The sequence below is a fragment of the Ostrinia furnacalis genome, unplaced genomic scaffold (genome assembly GCF_004193835.3).
Source record: "Ostrinia furnacalis isolate ACB-3 unplaced genomic scaffold, ASM419383v2 OfSCF0682, whole genome shotgun sequence".
Classification (NCBI taxonomy): Eukaryota; Metazoa; Arthropoda; class Insecta; order Lepidoptera; family Crambidae; genus Ostrinia; species Ostrinia furnacalis.
The window spans coordinates 726,652-746,495 of record NW_021130921.1 but is presented as its reverse complement, the minus strand read 5'-3'; the positions used below and the strand labels follow the sequence as shown (position 1 = coordinate 746,495).

General features: G+C 37.4%; 1 protein-coding gene across 2 annotated transcripts; it reads right to left on the bottom strand.

The window, feature by feature from the left end:
- Positions 1 to 570: 570 nt before the first annotated feature.
- On the bottom strand, positions 571 to 18,426 carry Letm1 (Leucine zipper and EF-hand containing transmembrane protein 1). Of its 2 annotated transcripts, none has more exons than XM_028323720.1 (7): positions 18,279 to 18,426; positions 16,728 to 17,950; positions 16,339 to 16,606; positions 13,362 to 13,509; positions 10,960 to 11,233; positions 4,003 to 4,179; positions 571 to 2,553 (listed from the first exon to the last, which is right to left on the bottom strand). In XM_028323720.1, exons 1-7 carry the CDS (start codon positions 18,322 to 18,324, stop codon positions 2,410 to 2,412), a joined length of 2,280 nt encoding a protein of 759 aa, XP_028179521.1. In that variant the 5' UTR covers positions 18,325 to 18,426; the 3' UTR covers positions 571 to 2,409. The 2 variants fall into 2 exon arrangements, with proteins under 2 accessions (XP_028179521.1, XP_028179520.1); XM_028323719.1 differs by lacking the exons at positions 10,960 to 11,233; positions 13,362 to 13,509 and adding exons at positions 5,840 to 6,113; positions 8,190 to 8,337.
- Positions 18,427 to 19,844: the final 1,418 nt, after the last annotated feature.

The following is a 19,844-nucleotide window of genomic DNA, read 5'->3' as shown; positions in this document are numbered from 1 at the left end:
TTTTCGAATTTCTTAAAGATGGCGGAACAAAAGCCCGTGATTAGGTTCTTTTTGGTTTGTGATTCGTCAAAATTTTACGATTGTATTATCATTGGCGGATAGGATTTTACTACAGCCAATCAGAACCACTGGATACGGAAACGGAAGTGAACGCTTTCCCGCCTGCTCTACCCGCGATGTTTTCAAACTTTTTGGTCACAGGCTTTAAATCTAAGGTATTATTATTTAGGGCCTAGGTATATACCGAGACATGAGATTTTCTAGTTTTAGTGACTAATTATAAGTCCTACACAGCTTGTCTTCTAACTGGTCCACGGTCTCAAAAGAAACTGGAAATAATATCACTGGAAAACTTTGTTAGGTTAGATAAAACAAGATAAAAAAGACCTAGAGATACTAAAGTATTTCCCAAGAGTGAACATTTCATCTTGTAAACTATCTGTTTGTAGTACCTATGTATTGTTTTTTTTATGCAGTACAAGCCAGGTATTTGACCGCAATCGCACTATAGTGAGTTGTGTATTGTGTAATGTTTTTTTCTGTACCTAGGAGATGTTACAATAAAACCAGTTTTTCAATTCTTATTTTTCTCATTTATTTATCAGAACTTCACAAGTATCAAGTACCTCTGTTCATCTAACGAAAAAACATTATTGTTCCTCAAAAAACTAACCATTGTTTTTATAAAACGTAGATTAGAGTAACCAACACCCGCATTGTAAAAGTAAATTCATTAACATGAATAGCAAATTGAAACATTTTTTCGTTAGATGCTCAAATCCAACAGTTAGACTTATTATACCACCATCCTTTTAGTTAATTCATTTTAAGCCTATTCGAGCTCACATTACAATTTCACGCAACAGAAGTCTACGAAACTATTGAATAAATAATGGTAAAATACAGTAAATGTAAATAATAATGCTAATGCTATGCATAAATTAATATACGATAATTTTTGCATCCCTGGTTTCCTGCCAAACAGAAGATCCTTATCACAAAGTTGATAAAATCCAAAAAAGGAATAAATATAGCCATGCCTGTTTCCCAAGGTCAATGATGTAATAAGTCTTACCGAATACAGAACAGCCAAGAGTTAAATATCTGAACGATCTCCTGTCTAACAACACTATGCGGATATTGTATTAGCAAGTTATATACATAATAAGGTTTCAGATACAATAATGTACTTATAACCGTTTCACCTGGATTTCAGTCCGAGGAATAAGGAAATTATTGCAACACAAACAACGGACATACTGACATCAAAAACAATTTGTGCACCAACATTTTTCCGCTGACTAAAATATAAATAAAACTTAAATTGAATATTGATCACAGAAATGCATAAACAATACAATAAATCTCTGAAATCTCTGAAAAGATCAAAGAAAAAAATATACGCGAAAAAATAAAACGCTACAACACATTAGAAAGTTAACTTTGTACGGTACGGAAAGATTATACGATACAATGCTATGTAAAACCTTATTTACATATTTATGTGTGATTGATTACATGTTTACAAAAATGCTTATTGTCATTAGGGTAACACATCAATAAACGTAAAAATATTCTTCTACATAAATTATGTTCGTCGCGTTTGACTCGATTTTACTGGCTCTAAACAGGAGTTCGGACCGTAGTCAGGATCTAAAAATTGTTGCCAATAAAAAAAACTAAGTTTACACAACACCAATTAGGTAATTTATTTAAAGATATCAACGATTAATAATGCTGTCCCGCCGACATTTATAGAGAGATAGCAAAAGGACAGTCTTAATTTATAAACAGATTAAATCACAATTTATATCAATTTTAAATAAGTACTACTCTGAAACTGAGATTGTTTCATAAAACTTGACATCAAGGGGTCCTCCTCTTTGAATTTCGATTGAAATATTCCAAATAATGTAGATATTTTCTTCTTTATTCCTTCCTACGGGCCTTTTAACCCCGAAGCGCCTTCATCGTTGATTTGAGGCCAAACCAGAGCGAAAGCGAACTAACACCCACAACGACGTATGTACAACATGACTAAGTAAAGCTAGGCTAGGCGAGGCTAAGCCGAGCCGGGCTAGAATCGAAATCGGAGTAAGCAGTACCTTAGACAAAGTGACATTCGCTATTGAAAATGTTAACATTTCTATGGCAGTTACAAGCTTATACGAAGTCTAACAACAATCTAGATACGCTCATAAAAATACTCTACGATAATGAGCGAAACGAACTGTATAAATGTCAAAAATATAACGATGTTACTTTGTCTACGAAGAGAGGTCTTACTACAAACTATGCCACGACTAGGGTATATTATGTATTATAAACCCATGCTAGACTGGGGCTAGATTAGGCCGGGCTAGGCTTAGCCAGGCTAGGGCGGCCAGGCTAGAATCGACTAGGCTAGGCTCAATGACTCTCTGGCCGTTTACTGCTCTCCTCTGGTTTGACTATGGGCTCGCTTTTCGGAATCGGTTCTTCCTCTAACTTCGTACCAACGGCTTTCTTCAGTGTTCTTCGTTTCTGCGCTTCTCGGATTATGTCGAATAAACTCTGGAAATAAAGAAAAAAAATAATGAGATAATGCAAGTGATCCATTATAGAATTTTGCAGTAAACACATACTTTTGAATGTCAAACGAACACACATTACTAGCATGATGTCGCTTTCTTTTAAATTTTATTAAAAATCTCTAGTTTTGGAACGCACATGAGTATTAACTCTATTACTATTATTAGTAAATTATTACTGTGCCAAAAAAATATTAATCATCAAACATCACATCACACATATTTCCATAGCATATCGCTACACGTTAAACACAGATTCCCGATGAATATTCATGTTGGTTTGTCTTTGTAATGCTGCCAAAAAAGGTATGTGTATGTATAATGTTTAACTATTCTTCTTTACGGCATTACACAAATGTCTAAAATTAGTTATGATGTATTAGCACATTCGTCAAACAAAATATTGGCTCGTGACCAAATAGGAGTCAACGATTTCATTTATTATGGAAATTTTGTTTCGACAACCATGAATTCTTATGAAAAGTTAAGTTAGTTAAGGTTATACGTAGTATAAACATAAGCGACCGTGTGTGGGTCACATAGCACATAAATCGTAGAACTGATGGCCGTTGGGGAAATAAAGTTCTCTAATCAGATCGGAATCGTAGGCCCGTTTCCACCATCAATCCCTAATTTTTAAGTGACCACTATGGTAACACATAACAGGAATTTTGTTTTCATAGGGTTCACTTAAAAATAGGGATTGATGGTGCAAACGGGCAGTAGTCTCCAATAATTGGTTTTAATCATTATTATCTAGTAAAGGTCGCGGGGTGCACCTAGATACTTTTTCAATCGTCGGTTAACTTTTATCTGAAGAATAAGTTTGACACGTTGACAGTTTCAGTATGGGAAATATGTCTAAATAACAAGCTTATTCCTCAGTTACAAGTTATCTGACGATTGAAAAATCAGCCCTAAGTATTAAAAGTGACAATAACGTTCTAGTTGTTAAGTTCATAATGGAAGCAAAGTGGAGAAATGACTTAATAAAGGTCGCAGGCCGCTACGAATCGGCCAATTTGGAAATCATTAGGGGATGCCTAATGTGACTGAGTTTCTTGCGCTGCTTCTTCTCAGCACTGGCCCATTTATTGTCCCAAAGCAGTGGTAGGGTTAATACTGGGATATGAAAAGTGCTTATTAAAAGCCTATTTCCAAAAATAAATGAGTTTTAGAGTAGGCGCACACCTTTGATTTTTAGTTGGCCGATAGTTGTGCCCGATTTTAATTTGTATGAAGAATCGGCCAAATCGAATTGGCGCAGTGTGCGCACTCCCATACATGCCCTTACTGATAAAAAAAAAACTATCGGCCGATGAAAAATCAACGGTGTGCGCCTACTCTTATGCGTTTTTTTATGTTCAGTTAACGGCCTGTACCGGAAATGATGATGACGAATGGAAACAACAAACGATTGAGTATTGGTTACCTTTCCCTCTGTGACAGAAGCTTTATCCATCTCCTTAGCTGCGACGGCCGCCTTGTCCAACGCCTTCTGGATCTTGCTCTCTACTTCGAGGATCTCCTCCTTGTCCAGGAGTTCGATCAGCTCAGCCATCTGCTTCTCTGATAGGTTTACGTTCTCGTTGCCTATTATTTCGAGCATCTGGAAATATTGCACGCGAATATTGTATAAATCAAATAAAATGTATCGGGATGTACTGTATGTATAATAGGGAAAGCCATTTTTTCATGCATAAAATTCCTGATTTTTATACAGGGTGTTAGGTAAATGGGTATATGAGCCGACAATAGCCCATGTTAACATGGGCATATAAATGGTATGGTGAAGTCAGAAATTTGATATCATCATTTTAATTTTTTTAAATTTCATAAAAAAATAAATTTTATAAAATCCGATTTCTATGAAAAATAAAATAATTAAAATGAAAATATCAATTTTTTGACTTCACCAACCATTTATGTGACCATGTTAACATGGGCTAGTGTCGGCTCATATACCCATTTACCTAACACCCTGTATTTTATGAGTAATAAAGTAGTTATTTGTGATTATTATTGTCTGGTTCATTATTAAAACTTAATAGGTATTTCGAAGTACTTCGACTTTCATTTAAATACATAAAAGATTTAAAAGAATCTTCCAATCAGCGTCTTTACACGTTTTTCTCTTTTTTCCTTCAGTACACCGATCCGATAGTAAAGCAGTTTTATGATTTGCTATAAATTTATTTATTCGAGTTATGTAGTAATCCTTTTACATAGACAAAGCATTCATATTACTTGTTTTCCTTGTACACGATATATTTACGTAATCTCAATGTATTGCAATGTAAGGAAAAGAAAACGTCTTGTGGCGCAGTTACACTATCGGGAAATTGATTAAGACTATAGTGTAAGCACGCACTTAACTTTCGTTTCGGCGTGCTTTGTCCATATTTCGATGTGCGTGCTCGCGCTTCGTCTCGGTCAATTTTCCGCATAGTGTAACCACGGTGTAACTGAGCCATTGCATATTATAACGATTACGACAAATGGAAGCCAGATTAAGGCCATTATCCATTTAATAATGTTTCATATTCATAACAAAAAGGATGTACGATGTACTGTTTGTCATATCTAATTAAGTTGTCCTTTATACAGGACATAAGTCAAATCTGTAACTATGAAAACAATTGTGTACTATTTAAAGCTTTACTGTTGTCACGAGAAAAATCTCAACTGTTGTTTACGCTGGAAAAGGTGACTGAAAGTCACAATGAATCATACATACATTACATGTGTATGAACCTTGTACAATTGGGTAATTGACATCACAAATAACATGTTTATACAATACCGGCATACGGGATTCTTCCATAGATATTGTATAGCATTAGGAACCGTGACTGATGATTGTTGATTTTTGAGTTACCTTATGTGCTAACTTTTGTTTTAATTTTATTACTTCATCGTAAAATTGTGAACTTTGTCAGATTATAATCTGACGTAAGTAGTTATGCTTCAACCACACCAACGCATGCAGAACGCCATCGCCGGCGCAATCATAGGCCAATGACAGGTCGCGTGGACTGTCATGGATCGCTCGACCTGTCATTGGCCGGTGATCGCGCCAGCAGCGATAGCGATCTTTCACGCGTTGGTGTGGTTGAAGCTTTACAATATTACAATACAATTTAAGCAAACCTAAACCACTGTTCGTTTACAATTTCACGCGTTATATTATAAACTGACGGAGTTCACAATTGCACGTTGACATACCAGTGTCAAATAAAAAAAAAAGTTTCAGTATCAAGTATCCTTACCTTCAAAACGTCATCGACCTTCAACTGCCCGTCGAAGTCATCGTCGAGCCTGCCCAAAACGTCTTGGATCAGTTTCAGCTTGGCCGCGTCAGGTACTTTCTGCAGGCTCTTAATGGAATGCATCAGTTCGTCTATCTGGATGAGTTGCTCCTTAGCCTTCCCGGGCTCGGATTTCGTCTGTTCCAGGGTGTTTTTGAGAGCTTTCTCTTTACTCTCAAGCTCGACCAGAACCGTGTCCAACTTGCTGATCATGTTGTTGACGGCGCGGTACAATCTGTGGATTTGAAGGTGAGATTGAGAAGTTTGCACTAGGTTTTTTTTTAAATTATAATTTTTCTATGTATAATAAGTATGTATTTACAAAAAAAAAAGTATTCAAGTATGTTTATATCTGTTGTCTAGTACCCATAGTACAAGCTTTGCTTAGTTTGGGACTAGAAGCGCAGTGTAAAATGTCTAAGGATATTTATTTATTTTTATTTAATTTTGCATGTTCTTGTCGAAGAACAAAGGGTTAAACGGTTAAGGAAACTAGAGAAGGACTGCTAATATAACAGCAGTGGTATGAAGACCTGATTAAGGACTATGCTATAAATGGAAGGCGCTCCAAAAAGTTCTTGTTGATAGACGATATTGCCGGTGTTTGTTACAGCGGAGTTAGGTTTGAGAGTAGAATTCTTTGATATAAAAGTCTGATCTGAAATCGTTAAAAATTATCATGTAAATATTTTAGAACCGACATTCTTAGATTCGAAACGGATGCAGTTCGCAATGCGTATCTCCCAAGTTTGTTTAGCTGTTATTAACTAAGAAAGTTATTTGAAAGTCGTGAGAGTTGACGCAATAAAAACAAATAGATTGTCAAAACAGTTCAACTCTGTAATTTCCCAGAAAAACTGGTATTTATAGGCTTTCCTATTATTAATAAAAGTCCATGCCGCCACTTGGCGGGCATCCAAAGCGGAGTTGTTTTCAAATTCCGTATATGTTGAGAATGTTTACATCTTTTCGTTACACCAAAATGGAATACTTTCCTTTTGGAAATAAAGCCATATTTGCAAGAATATGACTTTTGCGAACTTTTATTAGAAAAGTTTAAAGATAAAAATTCTGCAGGATCGTCTCGTTTTGTTCTTTGCTAAGTACGGGACTAAGTAATCGATCCGTCGCGGTGACGTCAAAGAGCCAGACTGAATGTGGTGAGGCCATTGTACTGCTGGTACCTAAATGTAAATGAATCCTTGGACAGTTGAAAACGTCGCCTCATACTGTATCTTAAGTTTTGAGTGAATCGTTTAGAGTCTAAACGGTTCTGTACCCGTGTACAACGAATCACGACTAATTTCCGTTTTTAGCAACAATTGTTACACAGTTGAAATTGAAAGAGAACCTTTTTAAATTGTCTGTAACTCTTCTCCTTATCAGAAAAACCAGCACGGACTATAATATGGATCTTTTAATTCCAATATGAATCAATAAATGTTATTTTGACTACGGTAAAGTAAACAATCTTATTTTTAAAGATGCCCGTTCAGCCGTGTCTATCTTTTATCGAGCACCTAAGATAAGGCGAAACAAAACTGGAAACAAAGGTTACAATCCTCAACTGGATAAAAATTAAAATGAAGTAAATCCTCCCTGTTGCCTCTGGAGAGAGTTGTTCTCCAGCAGTAGAGACTAAGGCTGAGTATCACCACTTTATTTTAACCGTAAAAATAACATAACCTGTGCTTTTCGCATGGAGTTTGACAGATTTTTGACGTTTGCCAAAGTTAAAGTAAGATAAAGCCTGGTCCGTGAGCACGTAGAATTTTGTCCAATGACCCCAAGCTACCCATCCTTATCGCTCTCGCGCTCGCACACTCACTGCAGGCGCCCGTCGCACAGTCGCGACAGCAATATAATTACACGCGAGAGATAAGGATGGGTAGCTTGGGATCATTGGACAAAATTCTACGTGCCCATGGACCAGGCTTTAGTGCAACTTAGCCTTAATTACCTGATGAAGATGAAGATGATAATGAAAATGACAATGAGGAGGATGATGACTGCTTCAGGTAAATTAGAAGGTCGTTGTCTTGCAGCGGATTTGGATTGTCAATTGTCAAATTTTAAACTGTTTTTGGCCAAAATATCTGCGGTTTTTGATGTTTTTACATTTTTATATATTGTTTATAAGATAAGACTATTTAAATAATATTAAAGTGTAAATGCATCGAACATTTTGGAAATATAATCTAAAACTGACTTCAATTTGACAGTTGTAATCCGGATTTGGACAAGGATTGAATATAGGAATCGGGCGTAAATGACCTGAGGATGATGATGATGAGAAATCAGGTATACTCGCCTCGTGGCTCCCTTAGTGAGCTTGATGTCTGCCTGCTTGGTCTTCACGATCTCGTCCATCTCCTTGACATCCTCGCTGTACTCCGAGAGCTCGGCCTTCAGCTCCTGGATGCTTTCCTTCTCGAGGAGCAGAGACCTCTTCTGTTCAGCTGGAAGTTAGAAGACATGGTTGTAACAACTATGATCATAATTAATAAATAATAATCTATATAAATAAATATCCTTGGACATTTTACACTACGCTTCTAGTCCCAAACTAAGCAAAGCTTGTACTATGGGTACTAGACAACGGATATAAACATACTTAAATACTTTTTTTTTGTACATACATACATTATATTATACATAGAAAACACAAAATATCATAATATCACATATGTGACAGACCTCACATAGATAAGAGGCACCTTCAAAGTGAGATCTATCCCAGCTAAACTGCAGGAGAGCCGTCTGCGGTGGTACGAACACGTTATGAGGGTACCACCCGACCATATGACCAGAAAAGTACTAGACATCCAAACTAAACCCGCGGACGATGAAGACCCCGAATTACATGAGTGTCCGTAGTAAATAAGGACCTTAAAGAAGCCCAAGTAAACAGAGAGACAAACCAGAACCGAGCCGCCTGGAGACGCATGACGCGGAGGGCCGACCCCAAATAAAATGGGAATGGGCCAGGCAAAGAAGAAGAAGATGTGACAGACCTCTCATAATCTAGGATAAATCCTATATCTTCCTAGATGCAGGACCCTAGTGTCGGTCCCTTTTGTTAATGACATCGTCCTCAGAAATAAAATGACATTAAATACCCCAGTTCCCCAGCAAGGAAGAATTGCTGTATGACATAAAATTCTTGATCCTAACAAAGTTTCCAGATAAGTTCTCTGTAGAATATCAGGGACTTAGTGAGCACGAGGCAACAGGTCCTTTGCCACTTTCATCAACAAGATTAAAAATGCAATTCAATACAAACTAAAGTCAACTATGCCAAGCTTATTATGAAATTACTGTAGGTAAGTACTTGTTATTGCATTTCCTGTTACTAAAAGTGTATTATGTAAAAATAAACCACATTTTCCTTATAGGCAGTATATGCACGCGAGTAGGTAACATAACATAATAATATGATGTTGTAAAAGAGGCAAGTAAAAATAGGCCACCGAATCGTGATTAGATTATCGAACGCGATATGTGATATCATATTATCTGTTCTACTAGTCACATAGTAAAGTAGTTTACATGTCAGTTATGAATATCAAATGGATGTATTTTATATTCTCTCACTCATAGAAATTGTATCATAATCAAGATACATTTTGCAGTGCATATGGGAGCTTCATTAATGATTACCAAGTTCCCATTCCTCCCTTCACCGAACAACAAGATTGGACGCAACGTCATTGACTCGACCTCTTCTCCCCTACGTACAAATTAATTTGCTAGAGCAAAATAAATGTATAATGTCATGATGCTACCTTACCGACAGTCTAGAAGCATTATCTTGTATGTTACTTGTGATATATTAAAGTTCTGTTATCCGAATATTTTATTAATTTCAAGATCCATTGCAAATATAGCGGATATAGATATGCAAGCCGGCAAACCCAAACGGAAAGAAATTGGCAAATGTTGATGGTGTTATCTCTCCGTCTGAAGGTCATTATCGTGACATAATAATGATTAATCACTGAANGCCCATTTATTGTCCCAAAGCAGTGGTAGGGTTAATACTGGGATATGAAAAGTGCTTATTAAAAGCCTATTTCCAAAAATAAATGAGTTTTAGAGTAGACGCACACCTTTGATTTTTAGTTGGCCGATAGTTGTGCCCGATTTTAATTTGTATGAAGAATCGGCCAAATCGAATTGGCGCAGTGTGCGCACTCCCATACATGCCCTTACTGATAAAAAAAAACTATCTGCCGATGAAAAATCAACGGTGTGCGCCTACTCTTATGCGTTTTTTTATGTTCTGTACCTCTAGTAGGAAAAACTTTCGAGTTCGTTTCGTTGCGTATTCAAAGTGTCATCGAAAAATTTTGTATGAAAAATTAAACAGCGCCCCCTATATTATAGCCGCCCTAGGGGGCGCTGTTTAATTTTTCATACAAAATTTTTCGATGACACTTTGAATACGCAACGAAACGAACTCGAAAGTTTTTCCTACTAGAGGTACAGTTAACGGCCTGTACCGGAAATGATGATGACNATAATTGGACAAATTTTACATGAAATGTTTAACAGAACTCAGTTAAAAGACACATACATGGAATACCAATAAGGTTGCGGAGGGAAAGCTACCTATTTATTTATTTATTTATTTATTTATTTATATAATTCACTGTGGACTATAATCCACTATTATAAACTAGCGGCCGCCCGCGACTTCGTTCGCGTGGACCTCGTTTTACCCCCGTTAGATATGATGTTTTACCTCATTTTACCCATGTTGATAGATGGCGTTTCACGGTTTCCCCCGAATTAATATTTACGAACGTCATACCGTAGTTTGTCCAGTGCTGTAGATTTTAACCAATGACGATAGATGGCGCTTTTAGACACGTCTTATTTATTTATTGAAATTTATTTGNTTCAAATAACACCAATATTGTTGGGGTACCATGATTGTGTCAGAAGAAAATCTTTAAAGTTCGCGTCGCGGAAGGTGCGGTTTATTTGATGTTGAGTGTATTATAAACTGACGGAGTTCACAATTTCACGTTGACATACCCGTGTCGGACCAAAAAAGTTTGAGTACCCAGTATCCCTACCTTCAAAACGTCATCGACCTTCAACTGCCCGTCGAAGTCATCGTCGAGCCTGCCCAAAACGTCTTGGATCAGTTTCAGCTTGGCCGCGTCAGGTACTTTCTGCAGGCTCTTAATGGAATGCATCAGTTCGTCTATCTGGATGAGTTGTTCCTTAGCCTTCCCGGGCTCGGATTTCGTCTGTTCCAGGGTGTTTTTGAGGGCTTTCTCTTTGCTCTCAAGCTCGACCAGAACCGTGTCCAACTTGCTGATCATGTTGTTGACGGCGCGGTACAATCTGTAGATTTGAAGGTGAGATTAAGAAGTATGCACTTGTTGGCGACAGATCTGATAACACCGGTTCTAATCCATGGTCTATGGACTGCAGCCTAGCAGCGGTGGTAGCAATCTTGTTATTGCTTTATACCTGTTTTTATTTGTTACCTGGCTTTATAAATGTGATCTAGAATATAGTTTTATTTATCGTCGCATTTTCCATTTCTGTAGCTAACAGCACTAGTATATTATTTTTCAATTTTGCATGTTTTTGTTAAAGAACAAAGGGTAGATAACTAGAGAAGGACTGCTAATATAACAGTGGTATGAAGACCTGATTAAGGACTATGCTATAAATGGAAGGCGCTCGAAAATGTTGTTGTTGATAAACAATATTGCCGATCTATGTTACAGCGGAATTCGGTTTGAGAGTAGAATAATCTTTGATATAAAAGTCTGATCTGAATCCGTTAAAAATTCTCATGTAAATATTTTAGAACCGACATTCTTAGATTCGAAACGGATGCAGTTCGCAATGCGTATCTCACAAGTTTGTTTAGCTGTTATTAACTAAGAAAGTTATTTGAAAGTCGTGCGAGTTGACGCAATAAAAACAAATAGATTGTCAAAACAGTTCAACTCTGTAATTTCCCAGAAAAACTGGTATTTATAGGCTTTCCTATTATTAATAAAAGTCCATGCCGCCACTTGGCGGGCATCCAAAGCGGAGTTGTTTTCAAATTCCGTATATGTTGAGAATGTTTACATCTTTTCGTTACACCAAAATGGAATACTTTCCTTTTGGAAATAAAGCCATATTTGCAAGAATATGACTTTTGCGAACTTTTATTAGAAAAGTTTAAAGATAAAAATTCTGCAGGATCGTCTCGTTTTGTTCTTTGCTAAGTACGGGACTAAGTAATCGATCCATCGCGGTGACGTCAAAGAGCCAGACTGAATGTGTGAGGCCATTGTACTGCTGGTACCTAAATGTAAATGAATCCTTGGACAGTTGAAAACGTCGCCTCATACTGTATCTAAAGTTTTGAGTGAATCGTTTAGAGTCTAAACGATTCACGGACTGGCATTCGCAGTAACAGATTCTGTACCCGTGTACAACGAATCACGACTAATTTCCGTTTTAGCAACAATTGTTACACAGTTGAAATTGAAAGAGTACCTTTTTCATTTGTCTGTAACTCGAGCAACTCTTCTCCTTATCAGAAAAACCAGCACGGACTATACGGATCTTTGAATACCAAAACGAATCAATTAATGTTATTTTATTTTGACTACGGCACGAGTAAACAATCTTATTTTTAAAGCTGCCCATTCAGCCGTGTCTATCTTTTACCGAGCACCTAAGATAAGGCGAAACAAAACTGAAAACAAAGGTTACAATCCTCAACTGGATAAAAATTAAAAAGAAGTAAATCCTCCCTGTTGCCTCTGGAGAGAGTTGTTCTCCAGCAGTAGAGACTAAGGCTGAGTATCACCACTTTATTTTAACCGTAAAAATAACATAACCTGTGCTTTTCGCATGGAGTTTGACAGATTTTTGACGTTTGCCAAAGTTAAAGTAAGATAAAGCCTGGTCCGTGAGCACGTAGAATTTTGTCCAATGACCCCAAGCTACCCATCCTTATCGCTCTCGCGCTCGCACACTCACTGCGGGCGCCCGTCGCACAGTCGCGACAGCAATATAATTACGCGCGAGCGATAAGGATGGGTAGCTTGGGATCATTGGACAAAATTCTACGTGCCCATGGACCAGGCTTTAGTGCAACTTAGCCTTAATTACCTGATGAAGATGAAGATGATAATGAAAATGACAATGAGGAGGATGATGACTGCTTCAGGTAAATTAGAAGGTCGTTGTCTTGCAGCGGATTGGGATTGTCAATTGTCAAATTTTAAACTGTTTTTGGCCAAAATATCTGCGGTTTTTGATGTTTTTACATTTTTATATTGTTTATAAGATAAGACTATTTAAACAATATTAAAGTATAAATGCATCGAACATTTTGGAAATATAATCTAAAACTGACTTCAATTTGACAGTTGTAATCCGGATTTGGACAAGGATTGAATATAGGAATCGGGCGTAAATGACCTGAGGATGATGATGATGAGAAATCAGGTATACTCGCCTCGTGGCTCCCTTAGTGAGCTTGATGTCTGCCTGCTTGGTCTTCACGATCTCGTCCATCTCCTTGACATCCTCGCTGTACTCCGAGAGCTCGGCCTTCAGCTCCTGGATGCTTTCCTTCTCGAGGAGCAGGGACCTTTTCTGTTCAGCTGGAAGTTTAGAAGACATGGTTGTAACAACTATGATCATATATAACATTATATGACAGACCTCATACATAAGAGGCACCTTCAAAGTGACACCTATCCCAGCTAAACTGCAGGAGAGCCGTCTGCAGTGGCACGGACACGTTATGAGGCTACCACCCGACCATATGACCAGAAAAGTACTAGACATCCAAACTAAACCCGCGGACGATGAAGACCCCGAATTACATGGATGTCCGTAGTAAATAAGGACCTTTAAGAAGCCCAAGTAATCAGCGAGACAACCCAGAACCGAGCCGCCTGGAGACGCATGACGCGGAGGACCGACCCCAAATAAAATGGGAATGGGCCAGGCAAACATGATGTGACAGATCACTAATAATCTAGGATAAATCCTATATCTTCCTAGATGCGGGACCCTAGTGTCGGTCCCTTTTGTTAATGACGTCGCCCTCAGAAATAAAATGACATTAAATACCCCAGTTCCCCAGCAAGGAAGGATTGCTGTATGACATAAAATTCTTGATCCTAACAAAGTTTCCAGATAAGTTCTCTGTAGAATATCAGGGACTTAGTGAGCACGAGGCAACAGGTCCTTTGCCACTTTCATCAACAAGATTAAAAATGCAATTCAATACAAACTAAAGTCAACTATGCCAAGCTTATTATGAAATTACTGTAGGTAAGTACTTGTTATTGCATTTCCTGTTACTAAAAGTGTATTATGTAAAAATAAACCACATTTTCCTTGTAGGCAGTAAATGCATGTGAATAACAAATGATTTTGTAAAAGAGGCAAGTAAAAATAGGCCACTGAATCGTGATTAGATTATCGAACACGATGTGTGACATCATATTTTATTATCTGTTCTAGTCACATAGTAAAGTAGTTTACATGTCAGTTATGAATATCAAATGGATGTATTTATATTCTCTCACTCATAGAAATTGTATCATAATCAAGATATATTGTGCAGTGCATATGGGAGCTTCATTAATGATTACCAAGTTCCCATTCCTCCCTTCACTGTACAACAAGATTTGACGCAACGTCATTGACTCGACCTCTTCTCCCCTATGTACAAATTAATTTGCTAGAGCAAAATAAATGTATAATGTCATGATGCTACCTTACCGACAGTCTAGAAGCATTATCTTGTATCTTACTTGTGATATATTAAATAGAGATGAAACGGATAGTTGTTTGGCCGGATACCGGATACCGGATATCCGGCCAGCTGCTAGGCCGGATAGCCGGATATCCGGCGGCCGGATAGTTGGCCCGTTGTCTCGTTGCATGTCGTGACGAGTTTAGCGCCGCATAGGTACTGCGAACGCGATCAGTGGGTCTATTAGTAGACTAGACTAGTCACACTTTTCGAAAATCGAATCCGTCCGAATAGAATGTTAGATTTTCCCACTTGTCTAGGGGGCAGATCAATTCGGTCGATTTCGGTTGCTATCGTGTGTGATTGAATAGCAAAAATTGAATTAGTTTACTTGTTGCGTAATCTCATCATGTCATCAGACCATTATATCAGTGAAAAAAAGATCGCATTTTTAACTGACTTCAAAAAAGGAGGAGGTTATATGTTCAGCTGTATGTATGTTTTTTTTTATTTGGCAATATTTTGACATTAACAGATATTTACTATTTATGTATTCGTCATTAGAGTGAATAGCCCAGAAAAAGAAAACAGTTTTTTTGAATGGCTTTTTTGTAACTTTTTGGACTTTAAATAAAAGCCGTCATTATTATAAGCCATTTTATTGATATTTACCTCAAAGATTAATGTATTTCATTATGTTAATAGAAAATTGTCGTAGTTTTTTAATATCCGGTATCCGGCCGGATAGTGAGTTACTATCCGGTATCCGGCCGGATAGTAAATTTAGGCCGGATATCCGGCCTAACGGATAGTTACCGGATATCCGTTTCATCTCTAATATTAAAGTTCTGTTATCGAAATATTTTATTAATTTAAAGATCCATTGCAAATATAGCAGATATAGATATGCAAGCCGGCAAACCCAAACGGAAAAGAAATTGGCAAATGTTGATGGTGTTATCTCTCCGTCTGAAGGTCATTATCGTGACATAATAATGATTAATCACTGAAGGTCGTACTTGTCGTAAATCGCGCGATTTAGATAAACAAAGTAGTTCACTGTGACTCCCGAGACGTTAATAAGTTTAAGTTTTAATAAGTTATGCTACTTTCACAGTGCATACCTATCGTGATTTCTAAGAAACTTATTGAGAAACTGCTTTTACTTGTCAATGACTTGAATTAAAATAAATTCAACAGTACCAGACAGTCTGCATAGGCATATCTTGCTTATGTAATTAATTATGTGTAAATTGATAATATCAGACCAGTCGGTAGCCAGACGGTAGTAAGTATAGTATCAAGAGGTCATACTGTCTCACATCAACCTGTTGAAAAAAATCTCAAAGCATGGCGCACGAGCGTGACACATCACTGATAAGAATGATAATGAATATTGCAAAAAATAGCCACATTGCACCGGTATGTACAGTCTGTTGCACTGAATTAAATCGCGAAAGTACACAAATTGTTATTCATTGTATTGTTGTAAACAGACAAGCAATTCGTAAAAATACACTAGTTGCATAAAATGTTATTTGTGCAGTGTAAACAAGTTTTATAGAATAATATTTGTCAACACACTGAACCCCAAAATGAATGCTTTCTTCAAACATTTTCAATGTTTAAGACTAAATTCATTACAAAACAAAATTGATTTAACCTAGAGTGTATTGAACTTGACCTCTCTTGTGAGAAAAAATATGGATATATGCCAACTCACCTAATTTCTCTAAAGCATCCTCAATGACATCAATGTCTTTGCCAGACAGACCTTCTTCAGACTTTTTCACGGAGTCAACAGCAATTACCGGTGCTGGATCAATCATAATTGGATCCGATTCCATGTCAATGATTGGTGCTTTGTCTTTGAGGACTTCCTTCTCTCTCTTTTTAGCTTCAAGAATTTGTTTCTCTTTCTCAGCCTCCAGCATTTCTCTCTTTTCTTCCTTGATTCTTTGTTCTTCAAGTTTGATGGCATCTGCTTTCACCTTTGCAGTAAGAACTTACTATTATTATGAAATCAAGCAGATTAATATAATGTTTCATTTTATTGAAGTGCAAAAATAATATGTAAGAATTTAAATAGTACAATGTTAATCTCATACTGACCTTGAAGTCCAATTTGCCTTCCTTTTCGCCAATGGCCGCCTTCGTTTGTGTCACAACGTGTTCAGGCAGTGCTGAGATAGTTGCTTTCAGCTTGTATGTAGTCGGCACGTGATCAGGTACCATCAACGCTCTGGACAGCAGCAGTAGCGATGGAGGCACTTTTTCATTTAGCGACAAGTCCAACCAGTTCCTCAACTCTTTCCTCAAACGCTCCTCAGACACACCATACGCCCTCATACCACGAGCTCGGCAAGCTTGCTGTAGCTCACTGAAGTTCAAACTGTCCACACCCTCTTTAGCTATCATTTTGTCATCCGCTGACAATGACCTCAACTTCATCTTCAAATTAAAACGTAACATTGCACCTGTACCAATTGTAGAAACGTTTAAAACTTTACAGAGAGCCACTAAATGTGGTCTTCCCAGGGAATCCAAGGTAATTTCATCCTCAAACAATTTTGAAAACTTCATTATCTCTTCGCTAGTGGCAATGTCACCTGAAGTTCGAATTTTATTGAAGAAGGTAGAGAATTCTTTTGCTAACTCTGAATGCCTGTTACCGGCTTGTGGAGCCATTTGATCTAACGTCTCTTGGAAAAACTTTGCCATCTCCAGCTTCACTTTTAAGTGCTGCTTCAGCTTAGCTTCCTTCATGTCTCTGCTTTCGAATGTGGATGGTAACATGTTTGGGAACAATTTGATTAATACCGGCAGTGCAAACTCCAGGAATGGAACTGCAATGATAACAATAAATGGTACCATCCTAAATAGGTCACCGATGGTGGTAACCAGCAGCCTGTGCTCTCTCCTAGTGAGAGTATCACCCTTCAATATCCTGAACAGTAATGTTGTTGATATTCTTATTTCAATGAAAAGTAGCCTGAACCCATGGTAATAATGTCGTAACTCATCCATTATTCTCTGTTTTATGCTCTTTTTCTTCTCTTCCTTTTTGGGAAGCTTCTCTTTTTCTTCTAAATCCTTTTTTATTGTCTCAACAGTGGCCTCCACTTTGGATGAAGGTTTGAGGGGTTCTTTATCAAAGTATTGTTTGGATGTGGATATTAGCCTGACATGATCTGGGTAGAAGAGGTTCCTTGTGTGTAGAGGTTTCTGGGTAACATCATGTCTCAAGCCTAACGGCTGAGCTGTGTAGTAGGACAGCGACCTTGAGAGTGCTATGTATGGAAAATTTTGATACTGTCTGGTCTCCCATAGTAAGGCTAAAATCAAAAAGGATTGTACAATATACATAAACTGTTTAAAAAGAACTAATGAACCTAAGGTTGACTTATTTATACCAAATATTTTCATGAAATGATGGATTGCATCAACCATGTGATGAGTCAATGAAGATATAAACATATCTTATTAGAACGATATGAGAAAAGAGTGTGCCCAATTAAAAGATACTCATGCACGGGCGGCTTGTTAGTTTCGTATTACAATTTATTACATAAATTATTTTTTACTTGACGAAGTCTCAGTAAGATCTCCGATAGGTTAACCGTCAATATATCGATTAAAACTTTAATAATATACACAACTTACTTGATCTTTTAACACACCGGCAGTGGTTTAAAATGATTCTGTTCATTGTGTATCGAAATACGATTTATATTGCGGAAAAATACGAAAAATGTAACAAAAACAAAATCAACCTTTACACACCATGACAATCGAGAAAAAGTCATAGACTAACAAAAATGTCAGAATTGTCAGATGTGAGAAGCATTTTCATTTGCTGGCAGCTGGCACCATTGATTTGTAAATCATATTTTATTGGCTGGGACCGCTAGTATTAAAAGCTAATGACCAATCCGTGAATAGATAATGGTCAAAGATCTAATCAAAGATATATAACGCTCCACAGCAGCTGCTGTATTATTATTATTATTTTAGAACGTTGAACAAGAACATTTTGAACATTTTTGAAGTATAGGTCGCGTAATGAAAGTTGAGGCCATTCATACAAGCAAAGAATTACATTACAAATTGTCACTTTTTAGTACTCGATAAAGATTTTGATTTATTTACACTCTTTACGCTGGAGTCCGCTGGACATCTTACGTATTCGGAATAATTCTAGTGCTTTCTGTCTAGCTTACAGACATTTAAATTTACAAGAGTGGCGAGAGCTCTAGCTCTTTTAAATTAGACGTTTTGAGACGAAAGTTCAAGTCTGCATCCGTTTGCAGAACCACACACTGACAATTTGTATGACGACAACTGCATTGGAATAAAAATTACAGTAAATTACCAACAGCCATTACCAACACTGAAATCCATGAAGCTCTGAGCATGACAACTGTTAGCGAGGAGCTAAAGCTGACAGGGAATAAATATAAAAAGCGACTGGAAAATCACCCAAATCAGTTGGCTACTATGTTGGCTTGGCAACCATCAGCTACACTAAACGACGATATACTTGGTGACAGATGGTGATGGTGAATGAGGAGTATCCTGCTGGGGAGTTCCTTCAACATGTTAAAACTGCATGGAACAAATCTGCTTATAGTTTGGGACTGATTGCAGATGAGCACAAAAAAAAATTACCAACAGAGTGTACGGTCTTGCAAACGGACGACAAACATCCGTCTCAAAACGTATTTGGAAGTGTTGTTTCTTCCTTAGTCTGAGGTTGTTACACTTCTTCTTTTTTGATGATGTTGGCAATACACGTCGAGGTCGACTTGATTTGTGCGACAAGTATTTATGTGATACGAGTTACTAAATGAGATCAAGTAATGATATAATGAAAGATGATAGATGATACCTCTTCCCACCCTTTGAGTCATTGAGTCTCAGTAAAGTTGTGGTGCTTTACTGAGACCTCCTATCCACAACTTGAGAGAACCAGAAGAATCACGATGCACTGTTTTGCTTCACTTGCCCACACTTAATGGTTAATAATCCACCATTATTACAAACCGCTAACAAACATGACGCTTCAGATTCCCGCCAAGAAGCCGTTGTTGTTTCAGGGGCCGTTCAAGTATTACGTAAGCAGATTTCTTACCATTTTTTACCCCCCCGCCCCCCTTGTCATCAAAAGTAAGCAAAGCACTTACCCCCTCCCCCTATGCTTACGTAAACATTTTGTTATAAATGTTTTTT

Excerpts from the sequence above, each read along its gene's own strand:
- Letm1 (XM_028323720.1), bottom strand. The coding sequence starts at position 18,324 with ATGAACAGAATCATTTTAAACCACTGCCGGTGTGTTAAAAGATCAA. Across the intron at positions 17,951-18,278 it reads CCGGTGTGTTAAAAGATCAA|CCTTACTATGGGAGACCAGA; the intron begins GTAAGTTGTGTA and ends TTTTGATTTTAG. Across the intron at positions 2,554-4,002 it reads CTTCTGTCACAGAGGGAAAG|AGTTTATTCGACATAATCCG; the intron begins GTAACCAATACT and ends CTTTATTTCCAG.